This window comes from Loxodonta africana, chromosome 11 (genome assembly GCF_030014295.1).
Source record: "Loxodonta africana isolate mLoxAfr1 chromosome 11, mLoxAfr1.hap2, whole genome shotgun sequence".
NCBI lineage: Eukaryota > Metazoa > Chordata > Mammalia > Proboscidea > Elephantidae > Loxodonta > Loxodonta africana.
Genome location: NC_087352.1, coordinates 15,628,603 through 15,645,733, shown reverse-complemented (window position 1 = coordinate 15,645,733; position 17,131 = coordinate 15,628,603). Strand labels below are relative to the sequence as shown.

Below are 17,131 nucleotides of genomic sequence, written 5' to 3'. Positions count from 1 at the left end.
CTTGACTGTGATAATTTCTCAAAAGGTCCTTGTGGTTCTCCCCCTTTTTCTTTTTATTGTGATAAAATTGTATATAACAAAACATTTTCCATTTCGGCTTTTTAAATATTGTGGTAAAAATATACATAAGAAAAGATTTGCCAATTCAGCAAGCTTTACATGTCTCATCAGGAGGGATCAGTCCCTGGAGAAAGACATCATGCTCAGTAAAGCAGAGGGTCAGCGAAAAAGAGGAAGACCCTCGATGAGATGGATTGACACAGTGGCTGCAACAATGGACTCAAACATAGCAACCATTCTGAAGATGGTGTAGCACTGGGCAGTGTTTCCTTCTTTTGTACATAGGTACTGTGTGTCATAACGGACTAGATGGCACCTAACAACAACGTCAGTGACACATTGCTCAGTCAACATTTTTTTTTACGTGTACAGCTCAGTGACATTCACAATGTTCACCACGTTTTTTCCTTTTTTTTAATTGTGCTTTAGACGAAGATTTACAGAGCAAGTTAGTTTCTCATTAAACAATTAATACACATATTGTTTTGTGACATTGGTTGCTAACCCCATGGCATGTCAACACTCTCCGCTTCTGGACCAGGGGTTCTCCCATTTCTGTGCGTCGGCTTTCCTGTCCCCTCCTGCCTTCTCGACCTTGACAAGGGGCTAGTGTGCCCATTTAGTCTCATATACATGGCTGAGCTGTATATATTATTGTTTTATGGGCCTGTGTAATCTTTGGCTGAAGGGTGAGCCTCGGGAGTGACTTCAGTACTGAGGTAAAAGGGTGTCTGTGGGCCATACTCTCAGGGTTTCTCCAGTCTGTGACACTGGTAGGTCTGGTCTTCTTTCTTTTTTTAGTTTGAATTTTGTTCTACATTTTTCTCCAGCTGTGCCCAGAACCTTCCAATGAGATCTCTGCCAGAGCAGCTGGTAGTGGTAACTTGGCACCATCTAGTTGTGCTGGACTCAGTTTGGTAAGGCTTTGGTAGCTGTGATCTGTTTCTTGTTTCTTGTTTCTGATGGCCTTGACAGTGTAGAGAAGCACTGGTCAGGGATATTGTAGGATGCTCCTCTACTGGGATTTGTCTGATGTTTTTCATCAGTTTATACCGAGGTTATGGGTTTTGGGGGAGGAAAATCATAGAGGTGAAGTTCCTTTATGGATTTAATTGTGTCCCCCCAAAAGACATGCTCATAGTTCTAACTCCGTATCTGTGAAGTGACCTTATTTGAAATAGGGTCTTTGCAGATGTGATTAGTTAGGCTGGATGGGTCCTAATCCAGTATGACTGGTGTCCTTACAGGAAAAGGAGAAGACACACAGACAGAGGGAAGACGGGAGGAGAGACTGGAGTGATGCAATCCAAGCCAAGAAACGCCAAGGATTCCTGGGAACCACTAGAAGCTACAACAGGCCTGGAAGGATCATCCCCTAGAGCCTTCAGAGAGAACAGGGCCCTGTCAGTACCTTGATTTCAAACTTCTAGTCAGCAGGCCTGTGACACAATACATTTCTGTTGTTTAAAGCCACCCATTTTGTGGTACTTTGTTACAGCAAAAACAAAAAAACAAACCCATTTCCATTAAGTCACTTCCAACTCATGACGACCCCATGTGTGTCAGAGAGGGACTGTGCTCAGTGAGGTTTTCTTGGCAATAATCTCATGGAAGCAGATCACCAGGCCTTTCTTCTGTATGTTTGTACCACCAATCTTTAGGTTAGTAGTCAAGTGCAAAGCATTTGTGCCACCCAGGGACTTTCAGAAACTAAGACATCACCTATTTCCTGTGAGCACCCCACTCCTGTTGCTCCCCTCCTGAGGTCCTGGCCTAGGGGGTCCCTTCCTGCTCTTGGATAAGTTCTACACCTCTCTGCCCTGTTGCTTCCACCTGCGGAAGGAGAAGTAGGAAGAGGCAGGCGATCTTACAGGAACCTTGGGCTGCTGAGCTTCCTCTTCTGTGGGCAGTCCCTGTCCCTCCCTGCCTGGGGCTTCCTTGTCAGAGCTTCCTTCCCAGACAGATAGACCACTCCAGAAGCCAGAGGGTGCCAGCTCCAGTTTCTCCAACTGCAGAGATGCTGCTGCTGCTGCTACTGCTACCCCTGTTGCGGGGGGCCGAGCGTGTTGGGGGCTGGAGGTCTCAGGCATGGGGTGGGGCTCCCACTAATAGTCGGTCACCCAAAGAGTCCTGGGGTCTGGATGACAGATACCAGCTACAGGTGCAAAAGTCAGTGGCGGTGCAGGAGGGCCTGTGTGTCTTCATACCCTGTGCCTTCTCCTACCCGACGTCCTACTGGAGGGTCCCTAACCCAGTTCTGGGCTCCTGGTTCCGGAAAGAGGCCACTAACATCAGTCGCCGCCAGGATGTCCCTGTGGCCACAAACAACCCTTATAGGGAAGTAAAAAAGGAGACCAAAGGTCGATTCCAGCTCCTCGGGGACCCCCAGAACCGGAGCTGCTCCCTGGTGATCACAGACGCACAGAGAGAGGACACAGCCGAGTACTTCTTTCAGGTGGAGAGCAGGTATTCTGTGAGACTTAGTTTTGTGAAGGACACGCTGTCCCTGGAAGTGACAGGTATGGAGTTGGCTCGAGCTGGGATGGGCTGGGGAGCCACTGTGGAGAAGGCCACGGTGTGGGGCTAGGATCTCCCTCTCTATGCCCCAGGCCTGACACAGAAGCCCGATGTCTACGTCCCTGAAACCCTGGAGCCTGGGCGCCTGGTGACACTGCTGTGCATGTTTCCCGGGATCTCTGAGGGCTGTCCAGCCCCCATCTTCTTCTGGTCGGGGACAGCTGTCTCCCCCCAAGGAGCTGGACCACGAGCCTCCCTCTTCTCAGCTCTCACCCTCACACCGAGATCCCAGGACCATGACACTGAGCTCACCTGTTGGGTGAAATTCTCCAGAAACGGCATGAGCACTGCAAGGACCATTCGACTGAATGTGACCCGTGAATCTGGGGGCAAGGCTCTGGAGTGTGGGGATAAGCCAGGTGCACAGAGAGGTGAGAGATCACCGTGGCAACCAGCAGACTGGAGCTCAGGAGGGTCCCTAGGAGAAAAGGCGGGTCCAGGAAGCAAGCTGCTTTCACCCTGGGAGGTGACTGGGTGGTGCCCACAGCAGCACTGTCCTGCTGCCAGGTCGGAGGGGGGTCACTGGGCTTGAGGCTTGGGGGGGAAGGAGTGTCGATTCTAGAAGAACTTGGGGCAGAGAGGCCGGGGCTGGAGGGAAGGGGTGTGTTTGGGGTTAGAGGGCTGGGGGCTGCTGAAAAGGAGAGAGCCACATACTGGGGCTCCAGGGTCCTGGGGCTCAGAGGTAAGTTGCCATAAATCTTGCTCCTCAGCAGGGGAACCTCAGAGTGGAAGAGAATTTGTTCAGGCGGCCTTCGTGGGAGCTGGCCTTGCTGCCCTGCTCTTCTTCTGTCCCTGTCTCATCCTACTCATGTGAGTGTCCTCCCTTAGAGTGGAGGGGGTGCAGGCCCTGGAGTCCCTGAGAGTCCTAGGTGGAGGGATCTGGATGGGGCAGTGGTTGCTGTGAGAATTGGATCTTGGGCCAGAGATTCAGAAAGCCAGTTGCCGTTGAGTCGATTCCAACTTTTGGCAACCCCACGTGTGTCACAGGGGAAGTTCACCCCCGAGGGCTTTCGATGGGTGATTTTTGGAAGTAGATGGCCAGTTCTTTCTTCCATGGTATGTCGGGGTGAATTTCAATCACCAACCTTTCAGTTAGTAGCTGAGTGCAAAGTATTTGTGCCACCCAGGACGTAGGGACTTGAGAACCAAAGATCAAAAGCCAAACTAGTTGCCGTTGAGTGGATTCCAACTCTTTGTGGATCTGTGTGTCAGAGTAGAACTGTGCTCCATAGGGTTTTCCGTGGCTGAGTTTCTGGAAGTAGATTGTCAGGCCTTTCTTTTGAGGTGCCTCTGGGTGAGTTTGAGCAGCTAATTTTTGGTTAGTAGTCAAAGCCATAACTGTTTGCCGCACCCAGGGACTCCAAAAAATTTAAGCCCCTGGCAGAGATTCATGGAGTCCCTGGGTGGCGCAAACAGTTAAAAGCTTAGGTACTAACTGAAAGGTTGGTGGTTCAAATCCACCCAGAAATGCCTGGGAAGAAATGCCTGGCCATCTCTTTCTGAAAATAAATCAGCCACTGAAAACCTTATGGAGTGCAGATCTACTCTGACACACTTGGGGTTGCCCATGAGTTGGAGTCGACTTGATGGCAACTGGGAAGAGATTCAGAGCAGGGGTAAGTTCCCACCTTTAAGCCCAGCCTTCCAGGAGAGGGCTCTTGCTCTTCTAATAAAAGCTATCAGGCTAGACATGGCGCCCAAGCCCTTCCCAGCCTGGGTCTGCCCTTCTAACCTCTTAAGCAGGGGGCAGTAGTCCTGGCCCAAGCCCTGAGCCAGTTGCCTGAAGGTCCTGGGCTCCTCCCTCAGGGTGAAGCCCCGGAGGAGGAAGGCAACCAAGACAGCACCTGGAGGATTGGATGCCCCCTCTGTCTTGGGAACTGTCATGTCGGTGAGTGATGAATCCTCTGTCCTTGGGGGTCCCATTTTGTTACCTCCCTGGGATGACCGTCACTAGGCTCCTCTGATGACTTAGGTCATCATTGTGCCCCAAAAGCTTTTCTCTCCTCGGCCCCCATCAAGCCAGTGGCCCAGTTGAGCGACCCAGGAGTCACCTCCCACTGCCTTCTGTCTTGTCTCCCAGAGCTGGAGAATCACCAAGGTCTATTGAGCACCACCTGGGCCTTTCCTGTCCCCACCGCCTCATTTGTGTCTGTACCCCTGGCCCACTTTCTCCCTGCTTCCCCAAGACAAAATGCCAGAGGGATCTCCCCAGAATAATTATTGTCAACTACAAAGTTCATGAGTCCCCAAGACCACCTTCACTTCTGAAACCAATTGTAAATTTGGGGGACCTCAAGAAAACTCCCACTTCTGATGTCAACTGCAAATTTGGGATAACCATAACACCACCCTCACTTTTGATGCCAATGACACATTTGGGGGAACCGAGAACACTCTCACTTCTGACACCAAGTGCAAATTTGGGGACCCCAAGACCACCCTCACTTCTGACACCAATTCTTTAGTGCACACCCACTTGCCCCTGAGCTTACAGGCCTCAGGCTCCTCCCTATTGCCTAGAGAATCAAGTGCAAACTCCTTAATTCCCATCAAGGCCTCACAGGGTCTGACTGTAGAGGCGTCTCACCTTCCCCTCCCCTGTCTCCTACCCACCATGCCCCCACACTGTGTCCCAGCCACAGACACTCCTCAATACTCCAGCCAGCTAGCTATGAGCTGGAACCAATTCGATGGCACCTAAGAAAAACAACAGGGTGGTGGAATGGTTAAGCGCTCAGCTATTAACCAAAAGATTGGCAGTTCAAACCTACCCAGCTGCACCGCAGAAGAAAAGACCTGCCCATCTGCTCCCATAAAGATTACAGCTTAGGCAAGCCTATGGGGCAGTTCTACTCTGTCACATGGGCTCGTTATGCATCAGAATCGCCTTGACAACAATGAGTTTGGTTTTTTTGTAACACAATTTCACAGCTGCATTCAGATGCCTGAACCTGTGAGATACTGATAGCATTGTTGTTGAGTTGATTCCGAGCCATAGCGACCCCATGTGACAGTTAGAACTTCCCCAAATGATGTCCAAGGCTGTAATCTTTATGGGAGCAGATTTGGCAGGTCTTTTCTCCTGCGGAGCGCCTGGTGGGTTCAAATGGCCGACCTTTCAGTTAGCGGCTGAATAATTAACCACTGTGCCACCACGGCTCCTTAGGGCAGTGTCCAGGTCTGAGCGAATCCCTGTCCTCATGACATCACTCCATTCTTGTGCATCCTACCACAATTTGCAAATAGATAGTCATTTCATTGACTACTGGCTTCATGTTTGCCTCCCTTACCACGTTGGATGCTGTGTGAGGTCAATTGTGGTGTCTGCTTAGCTCCCCTCTGAACATCCAGGGCCTGGCGCAGGGTAGGAGTTCAACAAGACAGTGGGCACTGGAGTTAGAGAGCTCTGGGCATGAGTCTAGGCCTCACCACTAAGTCAGTGTTTGATTTGGGGATATTTGGTTGTCATTTCTCAGCCTAAGCTTCTCCATCTGACAAAGGTGGATAGTAGCACCTTCCCAGGAGTCCCTGAGTGGCACAAAAGGCTAAGTGTTTGACTACTAGCTGGAAGGTTGGCAGTTTGGACCTGCCCAGAGGTGCCTTGGAAGAACAGGCCTGGTGACTTGCTTCTGAAAGGTCCCAGCCTTGAAAACCCTATGGAGCAGTTCATGCACACATGGGGTCGACACTCAACAGCACCTCACAACAACAGCACCTCCCCAGCGGGTTTTGGGGAGGATTTTGTGGGCTGATAATCGCTCAGTGACGGCCAGGCAATGTTGTTGCTGGGTGCGGTTCAGTGGATTCTGACTCATGGTGACCCCATGTGAGAATAGAATTGCCCCGTAAGTTTTCTAGGATGTAATCTTAACAGAAACAGATTGCTACATCTTTCTCCCTTGGAGCTGCTGGGTTGGTTCCAAGCACCAACATTTGTGTTAGCAGCAGAGCACTTAGCCGTTGTGCCACCAGAGCTCCTTCACCAGGTGTTATTACCCTTAAATATTTGTTGCATGAATAAGGGTCTGGCAAATGTTTACAGAATGAATGGATCAAAGACCAAATGCTCAGTTTCCAGGTTTGCTTCTGGAGCCTGCTTTCTGCTCCCAGCCCCCATTATCCTACTTTGACACCCTTCTTCCCCTTCCACTCAGGGTCGCTGTGAGGAGTCCAGGCCAGGTGGCCCCCCAGACTGCCCACCCCGGGCTGTGGCCACCCCCACCTCGGGAGAAGAACAGGAACTCCAGTACGCCTCCCTCATTTTCCATTGGCTGAAGCCTCAGGAGCCTCAGGGCCAGGAGGGCGCCAGAACCACAGAGTACCCAGAGATGAAGATCAGCCAGTGAGGGCTTGCCCAGAGCCCAGGTCTGGCTGGAAGGCCCAGGGCTTTGCTGAGAAGGGACACTTGAAGGGGATCCCTGAGACAACAACTCTTCATGTGAACAGGATATAACTACTGTATGGGTGTGACACAAGGGTTAAGCTCTGGGCTCAACCGAAGGTCGGAGGTTCAAACCCACCAGCCTTGGAAATCCTATGGGACAGTTCTACTCTGTCCTGTAGGGTGGCTATGAGTTGGAATCAACTTGACGGCACCTGATAGGAACAATATGGGAATGTCACAGTGTGGGGACGAGCAGATCTGGGCTCAGATCTCAGCCTCATCAGCAACTAAGGGCAGGAGTTTGAACAAGTCAAGTCCCTGCTCAGTTTCCTCCTCTGCCAAACGGGCACGACAAACTGAAGTTGCGTGGTTGTTGTGAGGAGTCAGAAAGTAATTAACATGATGCATCTGTTATGGGCTGAATTGTGCCCCCCAAAGTATGTGCTGGAATCCTAACCCCTACACCTGTGGAAGTGAGCCCTGGTGATGCAATGGTTAGAGGTTAGGACTTCAAAAGAACTTTAGGGGACATGACACAGTCCATAACACTGGGGACCCCAACTTGTGACGTACTATCTATTTAAAAATAATAAAGATAACTCTAATAATAATACATTTGAAAGTCAACTATTTAGGAATATGTATCAATGAAATCACTATAGAATAAAGAGTCACTGTGGAAAAAAGTGTACACCACTCAGACAAAAACTTTTACATCAATATTCATAGCAGTACTCTTCATAATAGCCAACAAGTGGAAGCAACCTAAATGTCCATCAACTGATGAATGGATAAACAAAATGTGGTCTATCCATACAGTGGGATATTATTCAGCCATAAAAAGGACTGAAGTAGTGATCCATGCTACAATGTGGGTGAACCTTGAAAATGCTAGGGCATGTGAAAGAAGGCAGTTGCAAAAGGCTACATATTGTGTCATTCCATTTATACAAAATGTCCGGAATAGGTAAATCTATAGAGACAGAAAGCAGATTACTGTTTGTTGCCTAGGCCTGGGAGGAATGTGGTGGGCATTGGAGGGTGATATACCTAGTGGGTACAAGTTTTCTTTTTGGGGTGACAGAAATGTTCTAAAATAGATTGCGGTAATGATTGCAGAACTCTGTGAACATACTAAAAACCATGGAATTGTGCACATTTAAATGAGCGAATTGTGTATTCTGTGACTGATATCCCAATAAACTTGTTATTTAAAAATTTTAATATTTAACCTGTCCCTTGTATTTAAGGAGTGCCTTTTTTTCTTTTCTTTAGTTAATATCTTACTGTGTTCTCGGTGAAGGTTTATACAGCTGTTTTGGTTCCCATTCAACAATTTCTACACAAGTTGTTCAGTGACACTGCTTACATTGTTCGCAACGCGTGAACTTTCACCCTATTTCTGTTCTGGTTGCTCTGTTTTCATTATTCTAGTTTCTCTGCCCCCTTACATTCTCATCTTTGTTTTAAAGTAATTGCTGACTATGGTCTCATATAGGTTATTTTTTAAAGGATCCCAATACTTATGGTTGATATTCATTATTTTTTGAGCTTATTTGCTATTTAGCTACCAGATGACCTAGGGGGTTGGTTTCCATTCAAGGTTTGAAGAGTATTTCAGGGCAATAATCTCTGGAAGTCCTCTGGTGTCAACCAGTCCAGTAGGTCTGGTTTTGTTATTAGGAATTTGAGGTTCTGTTCCACATTTTTCTTCCATTCTGTTAGGGTCCATCTATAGTAGCCTTGATTAGGATGGTTGGTAGTTGTAGCTGGGCACCATCTAGTTCTTCTGGTCTCAGAATAGATGAGGCTGTGGTTTGTGTAGACTATTTGTCCTGTGGACTGCTTTCTTCTGTGACTGTTTGGTTTCCTTCTTTCTCTTTTGCTCCAGTCGAGTAGAGACCAAGAGTTGTATCCTAGATGGCCACTCACAAACTTTTAAGAATGAATGCCTTTTTATTTTGAAATAACCCTAGGGTCACAATGAGTAGCAAAGAAAAGTATAGAGAGGTTCTGTTCACCCTTCACCCAGCCTCCCTAATTATTACTATTTTGCATAACAATAGTGCAATATCAAGACCAGGGATCTGATGTTGGTGCAATCCAAAGAGCTTATTCAGATTTCACCAGTTACACATGCACTCACTTGTGTGTATGTGATGTGTGTGCGGGGCTGTGTAGCCTGTCACCCACCAGAGGTGAATGTGAACTGCTCCTAATCCTCCTTCTTGATGAGTATGTAAAGAATACACTCACCAGATCCATAGCCACGTTCTGTGTTACCAGAGCTGAATTAATCTGTTCTAGTAAAGGTGGTGAAGTGGTTAAGAGCTCAGGCTGTTAACTAAAAACTCAGCAGTTCGAATCTACCAGCCACTCCTTGGAAACCCTATGAGGCAGTCCTACTCTGTCCTATAGGGTCGCTATTAGTCGGAATCGACTTCACAGCACAAGTACAACAACAGTGAAGATACCACTTCCGCCACAGTAGCTGCCACTGCCTCTACCAGTAGAGTTCATAATAGTCAGCTCTCTTCTTCCACAACCAGTTGGGCTTATCCAGGGAGGCATCTTTATCTCCCACCTCTTGTTGCTGTGAATTGCTGTCACTTTGGCTCTGAATCACAACGATCCCATGCACAATGGAATGAAACAATGGTTCTTCACCATCCTCGTGATCACCAGTGTGCTTGAGTCCATTGTTGTGGCCCCTGTGTATTTTGAGTGCCTTCCAACCTAGGAGGCTTATCTTCCAGCACTACATTGGACAATATTCTGCTGTGACGCATAGGGGTTCATTGGCTAATTTTTGGAAGTAGATTGTCAAGCCTTTCTTTCTAGTGTGCCTTAGTCTGGAAGCTCTGTTGAAACCTGTCCACCATGGGTGACCCTGCTGGTATTTGAAATACCAGTGGCATAGCTTCCAGCATCACAGCAACATGCAAGCCACCTGTCATGGATTGAACTGTGTTCCCCCAAAAGGGGTGTCTGCGTGAAAGTTTGAACAGATAAACAAGTGAATCGTTGTCTGAAAGGTTGACAGGAATGAACGGGTGGATGAATGAATGAAGAAAGGCTGGGTGGATGGATAGAAACAACTGGGAGCTGAAATTTTCCCAGAGGAACTTGTTTGGCAGATGCTAGAGTCCCCTAGCTCAAATCAAACGATTTATTATCAAAGCACAGTGATGGAAATGGTAGACAGGATCCCTGCTGAGGGGGCCAGCCCCACCCCTGCCCTTGGGTCTGATGTCTCCTCCATCCACACCCCCAGTAGCTGGCTGGAGATGAGGGCTGAAAGGACAGGACAGTGAAAAGGAGGAGGTTCACATTGTCTGGGGTGTATCTGTGTGCTCCCTGAGGCTAAATGGGATGCAGAGCACCGCCTAAGGAAGCAGCAGGACTGCACGTTGAGGGTTCTCTCTAGAAGCTCATCCGTGAATAAACAGTAGGGCGTGAGTCATGTTTCTTCTTTTGTCTAAGTCAAACTGCGGGTTCTGGGAAGTTCTAGAAAGTTCTAGAAGACAATAAAAATAGCTGTTGGTGTCTTAGTCATTCAAGGAGCACTCTTGAAGCTCCTACTGCATGCCAGGTCTTTTGTAGGGACTGAGGACACCGTCATGAACAAGAGGGACAAGAAGCCCTCTTGGAATTTCCAATTTGGTGGAGACACTGAAAATTCAACAAACGCTTCTTGGCTGGGACAGCAGCATGTGGTGAGAGAGTGGGTGGGCGGGAGGTGGACAGACGCTTCACTGGGGTGATCAGGACAATCTCAAGGTCCAAGAGCAAAGTGTGAGAAAGCACCACCAAGCAAAAACAAAAGGGGAAAAGCATCTTAGACATTGCGAATGGCGTGTGTGAAGCTTCCAAGTTGGGATTGAGCTTGGTCTAGTCTAGAATCTGAGAGGAGGTTGGTGGGGTAAGTGCAGAGTGGATGGGGGAGGTACAGGGTGCCTGGTGTACAGTGGATGGGGGAGGGGTATTTCGGCTGGTGCATAGTGAATGGGAATGGGGTGGGGGAAGGGGTGGTGGGCTGGCTACTAAGTAGGGCAAGGGGAGGCCAGGTCACCCACAAGGCCAAGGCACGGAGCTGCCATCAATCAAAGGCACATTTCTTCATGTTACTCAGAGACCACCAGGCTCCTCAGACAGTGTGTCCTCAACTGCTTGGAGGTGATCATTCCATCCTAACCAATCTTGCCACTGCATGAGTGGCATCTGGACACTGAGCATATGTGAAGCTATAATGATTCTGGAAGAGGCCATTCCATTTAGAGATTTTAGATTTTCACTGTACTGGGCATATAGGAAGGCAATGTAAGGCAGGTGGTATGGATTGAATTCGACCCCCAAAAAGCTATGTATAAGTCCTAACACCAATACCTGTGAACGTGACCCTGTTTGGAAATGGGGGTTTTCTTTTGTTGTGTTTATGAGGTCACACTGGAATAGGATGTGTCCTAAACTTATTCCCTTCTCAGTGGTGTCTTACAAAGGGGAGTGTAGATACAGAGAGACACACACAGGGGGAAGACAGCCCTTGAGGATCTATCTATAAGCCAAGGAACGCCAAGAAACGCCCGGGGCTACAGAAGCTGAGTGAAACCAAGAAGGACCTTTCCTAGAGGTGGCAGAGAGATAGAGCACAGCCCAGCTGATGCCGACATTCAGACTGCTAGCCTTCAGAACTGTGAGAAAATAAATTTTGTTCCTTAAAGCCACTGTCTTGTGTTTCTATTACAGTAGTCCTAAGACACTGAGACAACAGTCAGCACAGGATGATGGACTCGTTCACTCAGTGGTGATGGGTGTTGAACATCCGGCTTGAACAATTAAATGGAGAGAGGTGTCTACAGAAATATCTTTTTTTTTTCAGTTTTATTGTGATTTAGGTGAAGATTTACAGAGCAAATTAGTTTCTCATTAAAAAATTTATACACAAATTATTTTGTGACATTGGTTGCAATCCCCACAATGTGTCAGCACTTTCCCTTTCCACCCTGGGCTCTCCGTGTCCATTTGCCCAGTTTTCCTGTCCCTTCCTGCTCCCTCATCTTTGCTTTTGGGCAGGTGTTGCCCATTTGGTCTTGTATACTTGATTAAACTAAGAAGTATATTCCTCATGTGTGTTATTGTTTGTTTTATAGGCCTGTCTAATCTTTGGCTGAAAGGTGGACTTCAGGAGTGGCTTCAGTTGTGAGATAGCAGGGTGTCTGGGGGCTATTGCCTTGGGGGTTCCTCCAGTCTCTGTCAGACCAGTAAGTCTGGTCTTTTTCTGTGAATTTGAATTTTGTTCTACATTTTTCTCCTGCTCTGTCTGGAACCTTCTATTGTGATCCTTGTCAGAGCACTTGGTGGTAGTAGCTGGGTACCATCTAGTTCTTCTGGGCTCAGGCTGTGATTCATGTGGTCCATTGGTCAGTTGGACAAATATTTTCCTTGTATCTTTAATTGTTTTCATTCTCCTTCTTTCAAATGTGATGGAATCAATAGATGCTGTCTTAGTTATCTAGTGCTGCTATGAGAGAAGTACCACAAGTGAATGGCTTTATCGAAGAGAAATTTATTCTCTCATAGTCTAGGAGGCCAGAAGTCTGAATTCTGGGTGCCAGTTCCAGGAGAAGGCTTTCTCTCTGTGTCGGCTCTGGGGGAAGGTCCTTGTCATCAATCGTCCTCAGTCAAGGAGCTTCTCAGTGCAGGGACCCTGGGTTCAAAGGACTCATTATTCTTCTGGCTCTTGTTTCTTGTTGGTATGAGGTCTCCCTGTCTCTCTGTTTGCGTCTCTATTTTATATCTCAAAGAGATTGATTTGAGACACAACCTAATCTTGTAGATTGAGTCCTGCCTCATTAACATAACTGCCTCTAATCCCACCTCCTTAACATCATGTTGTTGTTGTTGTTAGGTGCTGTTGAGTCGGTTCCAACTCATAGAGACCCTATGCACAACAAAACGAAACACTGCCTGGTCCTTACAATCATTGTTATGCTTGAGCTCATTGTTGTAGCCACTGTGTCAATTCACCTCATTGAGGGTCTTCCTCTTTTCCGCTGACCCTGTACTCTGCCAAGATGTCCTTCTCCAGGGACTGATCCCTCCTGACAACATGTCCAAAGTACGTAAGATGCAGCCTTGCCATCCTTGCCCCTAAGGAGCATTCTGGCTGCACTTCGTCCAAGACAGATTTGTTCATTCTTTTGGCAGTCCATGGTACATTGAATATTCTTTGCCAGCATCACAATTCAAAGGCATCAACTCTTCTTTGGTCTTCCTTATTCATTGTCCAGCTTTCACATGCATGTCATGTGATTGAAAATGCCATGGCTTGGGTCAGGCGCACCTTAGTCTTCAGGGTGACATCTTTGCTCTTCAACACTTTGAAGAGGTCCTTTGCAGCAGAGTTGCCCAATGCAATGTGTCTTTTGATTTCTTGACTGCTGCTTCCATGGCTGTTGATTGTGGATCCAAGTAAAATGAAATCCTTGACAACTTCAGTCTTTTCTCTGTTTATCATGATGTTGCTCATTGGTCCAGTTGTTAGGATTTTTGTTTTCTTTATGTTGAGGTGTAATCCATACTGAAGGCTGTGGTCTTTGATCTTCATCAGTAAGAGCTTCAAGTCCTCTTCATTTTCAGCAAGGAAGGTTGTTTCATCTGCATATCTCAGGTTGTTAATAAGTCTTCCTCCAATCTCGATGCCCCATTCTTCTTCATATAGTCCAGCTTCTCGTATTATTTGTTCAGCATGCAGATTAAATAGGTATGGTGAAAGAATACAACCCTGACGCACACCTTTCCTGACTTTAAACCAATCAGCATCCCCTTGTTCTGTCTGAACAACTGCCTCTTGATCTATGTAAAGGTTCCTCATGAGCACAATTAAGTGTTCTGGAATTCCCATTCTTTGCAGTGTTATCCATAGTTTGTTATGATCCACACAGTCGAATGCCTTTGCATAGTCAATAAAACACAGGTAAACATCCTTCTGGTATTCTCTGCTTTCAGCCAGGGTCCATCTGACATCAGCAATGATATCCCTGGTTCCATGTCCTCTTCTGAAACTGGCCTGAATTTCTGGTAGTTCTCTGTCAATATACTGCTGCAGCTGTTTTTGAATGATCTTCAGCAAAATTTTGCTTGCATGTGATATTAATGATATTGTTCTATAATTTCCACATTCAGTTGGATCACCTTTCTTGGGAATAGGCATAAATATGGATCTCTTCCAGTTAGTTGGCCAGGAAGCTGTCTTCCATATTTCTTGGCATAGAAGAGTGAGCACCTCCAGTGTTGCATCTGTTTGTTGAAACATCTCAATTGATATTCCATCAATTCCTGGAGCGTTGTTTTTTGCCAATGCCTTCAGAGCAGCTTGGACTTCTTCCTTCAGTACCATTGGTTCCCGATCATATACCACCTCTTGAAATGGTTGAATATTGACTAATTCTTATTGGTATAATGAATCTGTGTATTCCTTCCATCTTCTTTTGATGCTTCCTGCGTCATTTAATATTTTCCCCATGGAATCCTTCACTATTGCAACTCAAGGCATGAATTTTTTCTTCAGTTCTTTCAGCTTGAGAAACGCCGAGTGTGTTCTTCCCTTTTGGTTTTCCATCTCCAGCTCTTTGCACATGTCATTATAATACTTTATTTTGTCTTCTCGAGAGGTCCTTTAAAATCTTCTGTTAAGTTCTTTTACTTCATGAATTCTTCCTTTTGCTTTAGCTGCTCAACGCTCAAGAGCAAGTTTCAGAGTCTCCTCTGACATCCACCTTGGTCTTTTCTTTCTTTCCTGTCTTTTCAGTGACCTCTTGCTTTCTTCATGGATGATATCCTTGATGTCATTCCACAACTCGCCTGGTCTTTGGTCACTAGTGTTCAATGCATCAAATCTATTCTTGAGATGGTCTCTAAATTCAGGTGGGATATACTCAAGGTCATATTTTGGCTCTTGTGGACTTGCTCTGATTTTCTTCAGTTTCAGCTTGAACTTGCATATGAGCAATTGACCGTCTGTTCCACAGTTGGCCCCTGGCCTTGTTCTGACTGATGATATCGAGCTTTTCCATCATCTCTTTACATAGATGCAGTGAATTTGATTTCTGTGTGTTCCGTCTGGTGAGGTCCATGTGTATAGTCGCTGTTTATGTTGGTGAAAGAAGGTATTTACAATGAAGAAGTCGTTGGTCTTGCAAAATTCTATCATTCGATTTCTGGCATTGTTTCTATCACCAAGGCTATATTTTCCAACTACTGATCCATCTTCTTTGTTTCCAACTTTCACATTCCAATCGCTGGTAATTATCAATGCATCTTGATTGTATGTTCGATCGATTTCAGACTGTAGCAAAAAAAAAAAAAAAAAAAAATCTTCTATTTCTTCATCTTTGGCCCAGGTGGTTGGTGTGTAAATTTGAATAATAGTCATATTAACGGGTCTTCCTTGTAGGCATATGGTTATTATCCTATCACTGACAGTGTTGTACTTCAGGATAGATCTTGAAATGTTCTTTTTGGCATCATAGAGGTAGGATTTACAACACATAGGAAAATCATATCAGATGACAAAACGGTTGACGATCACACAACACTGGAAATCATGGCCTAGCCAATTTGATACATAATTTGGGGGGACACAATTAAATCCATGACAAATGTATTTTAGATGGCCACTCCCAAGCTTTTAATACCTAAAAAGCTACTCACTCAAGTAGGGTGTAGAACGTTTTCTTTATGTCATTTGACCTAACTGTCCCCTGAGACCATGGTCCCCAGCCATCAGTCCCAGCAACTTGGTCCCTCAAGGTGTTTGGTTGTGTCTAGGAAGCTTCTAGGGCTTTGCCTAGGTCAAATTTGCTGATTTCCTGTATATTGTGTGCTGTAACAGAGAATATCTTAATGCTATTTTGAAGGCCCTGAAGCCAGTCATGGCTAAAGTTCCCCCTTTGGAATCTTCTAGTGACAAGAACCAATCAATCCTGCTTTCTCTTTAAGCCAGTTTGAGTCAAGCTTCTGCTACTTGCAAGTACTAGTATTTGGAAACTTCAAGAGCTCTGTGAATAATCTAGAGTCTAATGCTGAAGTTGGCCCCAGCTGTAAACATCCAGTAGTTTCTGTATGTACACTGATATTCATTACAGCACTATTCACACAAGCCAAAAGGTGGAAACAACCCAACTGTCCGTCTACAGATGAATGGATGAACAAAATGTAGTCTATACACACAATGGAATGCTACTTAGCCATAAAGAGAAACGAAGTTCTGTCACAACATGGATGAACCTTGAAAACATGATGCTGATTAAAACAAGCCAGTCACAAAAGGACACATATTATATGATCTCACTAATATTAAATACCTAGAGTAGGCAAATGTATACAGATCAGTTGAATAGTGGTTGCAGGGGTGGGAGGGACGCAGAAAAGGAAGAGTCATTGTTTAGGTAGCATTGAGTTTTTTTATGGGGAGGGAAAATTTGCCAGTGGGTATTGGTGATGGTTGCATAACATGATTGATGTAATTGTTCTCACTAAATGGCATACGTGAAAAATATTGAAATGGCAGATGCCGCGCTATCTATATTTTTATAGCAACAACAACAACAACAAAAACCACAACAGTATCTGTGGAACGAGCCTGGGATTAGTTCAAGATGGAGTGTTGGTCAGGGATGGGGAAGCAGGGAGGGAGTGAGCAGGGTTCAGATTCATAGTCTCTTCCCATCTGGACACCACCTATGGCACCATGTGCAGGTCCACAGGGCTGTAGGCTGACACCCACAGGTCTTGCAGCAGGGCTTCCAGAGTGCTACTCAGCACGGAGTGGGGAAGCTTCTTGTCATATTTGAAGGCCATCACCACATTCAGGTACTCCTGTGGGGTCTCAGTGGTCAAGACACCCCAACCATGAGAAAGACCTGAACAATGCAGCCTGTCCATAGCCTGGGAGGGGATGCTCAGAGGGGACAAAATATCGAAAAAATTCTTCAAGCACCAACACAGAAAATCTCCAAGATAGATTCTTCTTAATTGAAGAAAAGGTGAGTTGGAGACCAATGTAGATAATATGGTTCCATAAATATACACTTTGGTGGAAGACAGAGA

At 46.3% G+C, this 17,131-nt stretch overlaps 1 protein-coding gene across 1 annotated transcript in view; it reads left to right on the top strand.

The window, feature by feature from the left end:
* Positions 1 to 2,077: 2,077 nt before the first annotated feature.
* LOC100664440 (sialic acid-binding Ig-like lectin 16) overlaps positions 2,078 to 17,131 on the top strand; it is a 36,905-nt gene continuing 21,851 nt past the window's right edge. The window contains 2 exon segments of the mRNA XM_023544053.2: positions 2,078 to 2,579; positions 2,670 to 2,954. Of these exon segments, the coding sequence (XP_023399821.2) occupies positions 2,078 to 2,579; positions 2,670 to 2,954 (787 nt within the window).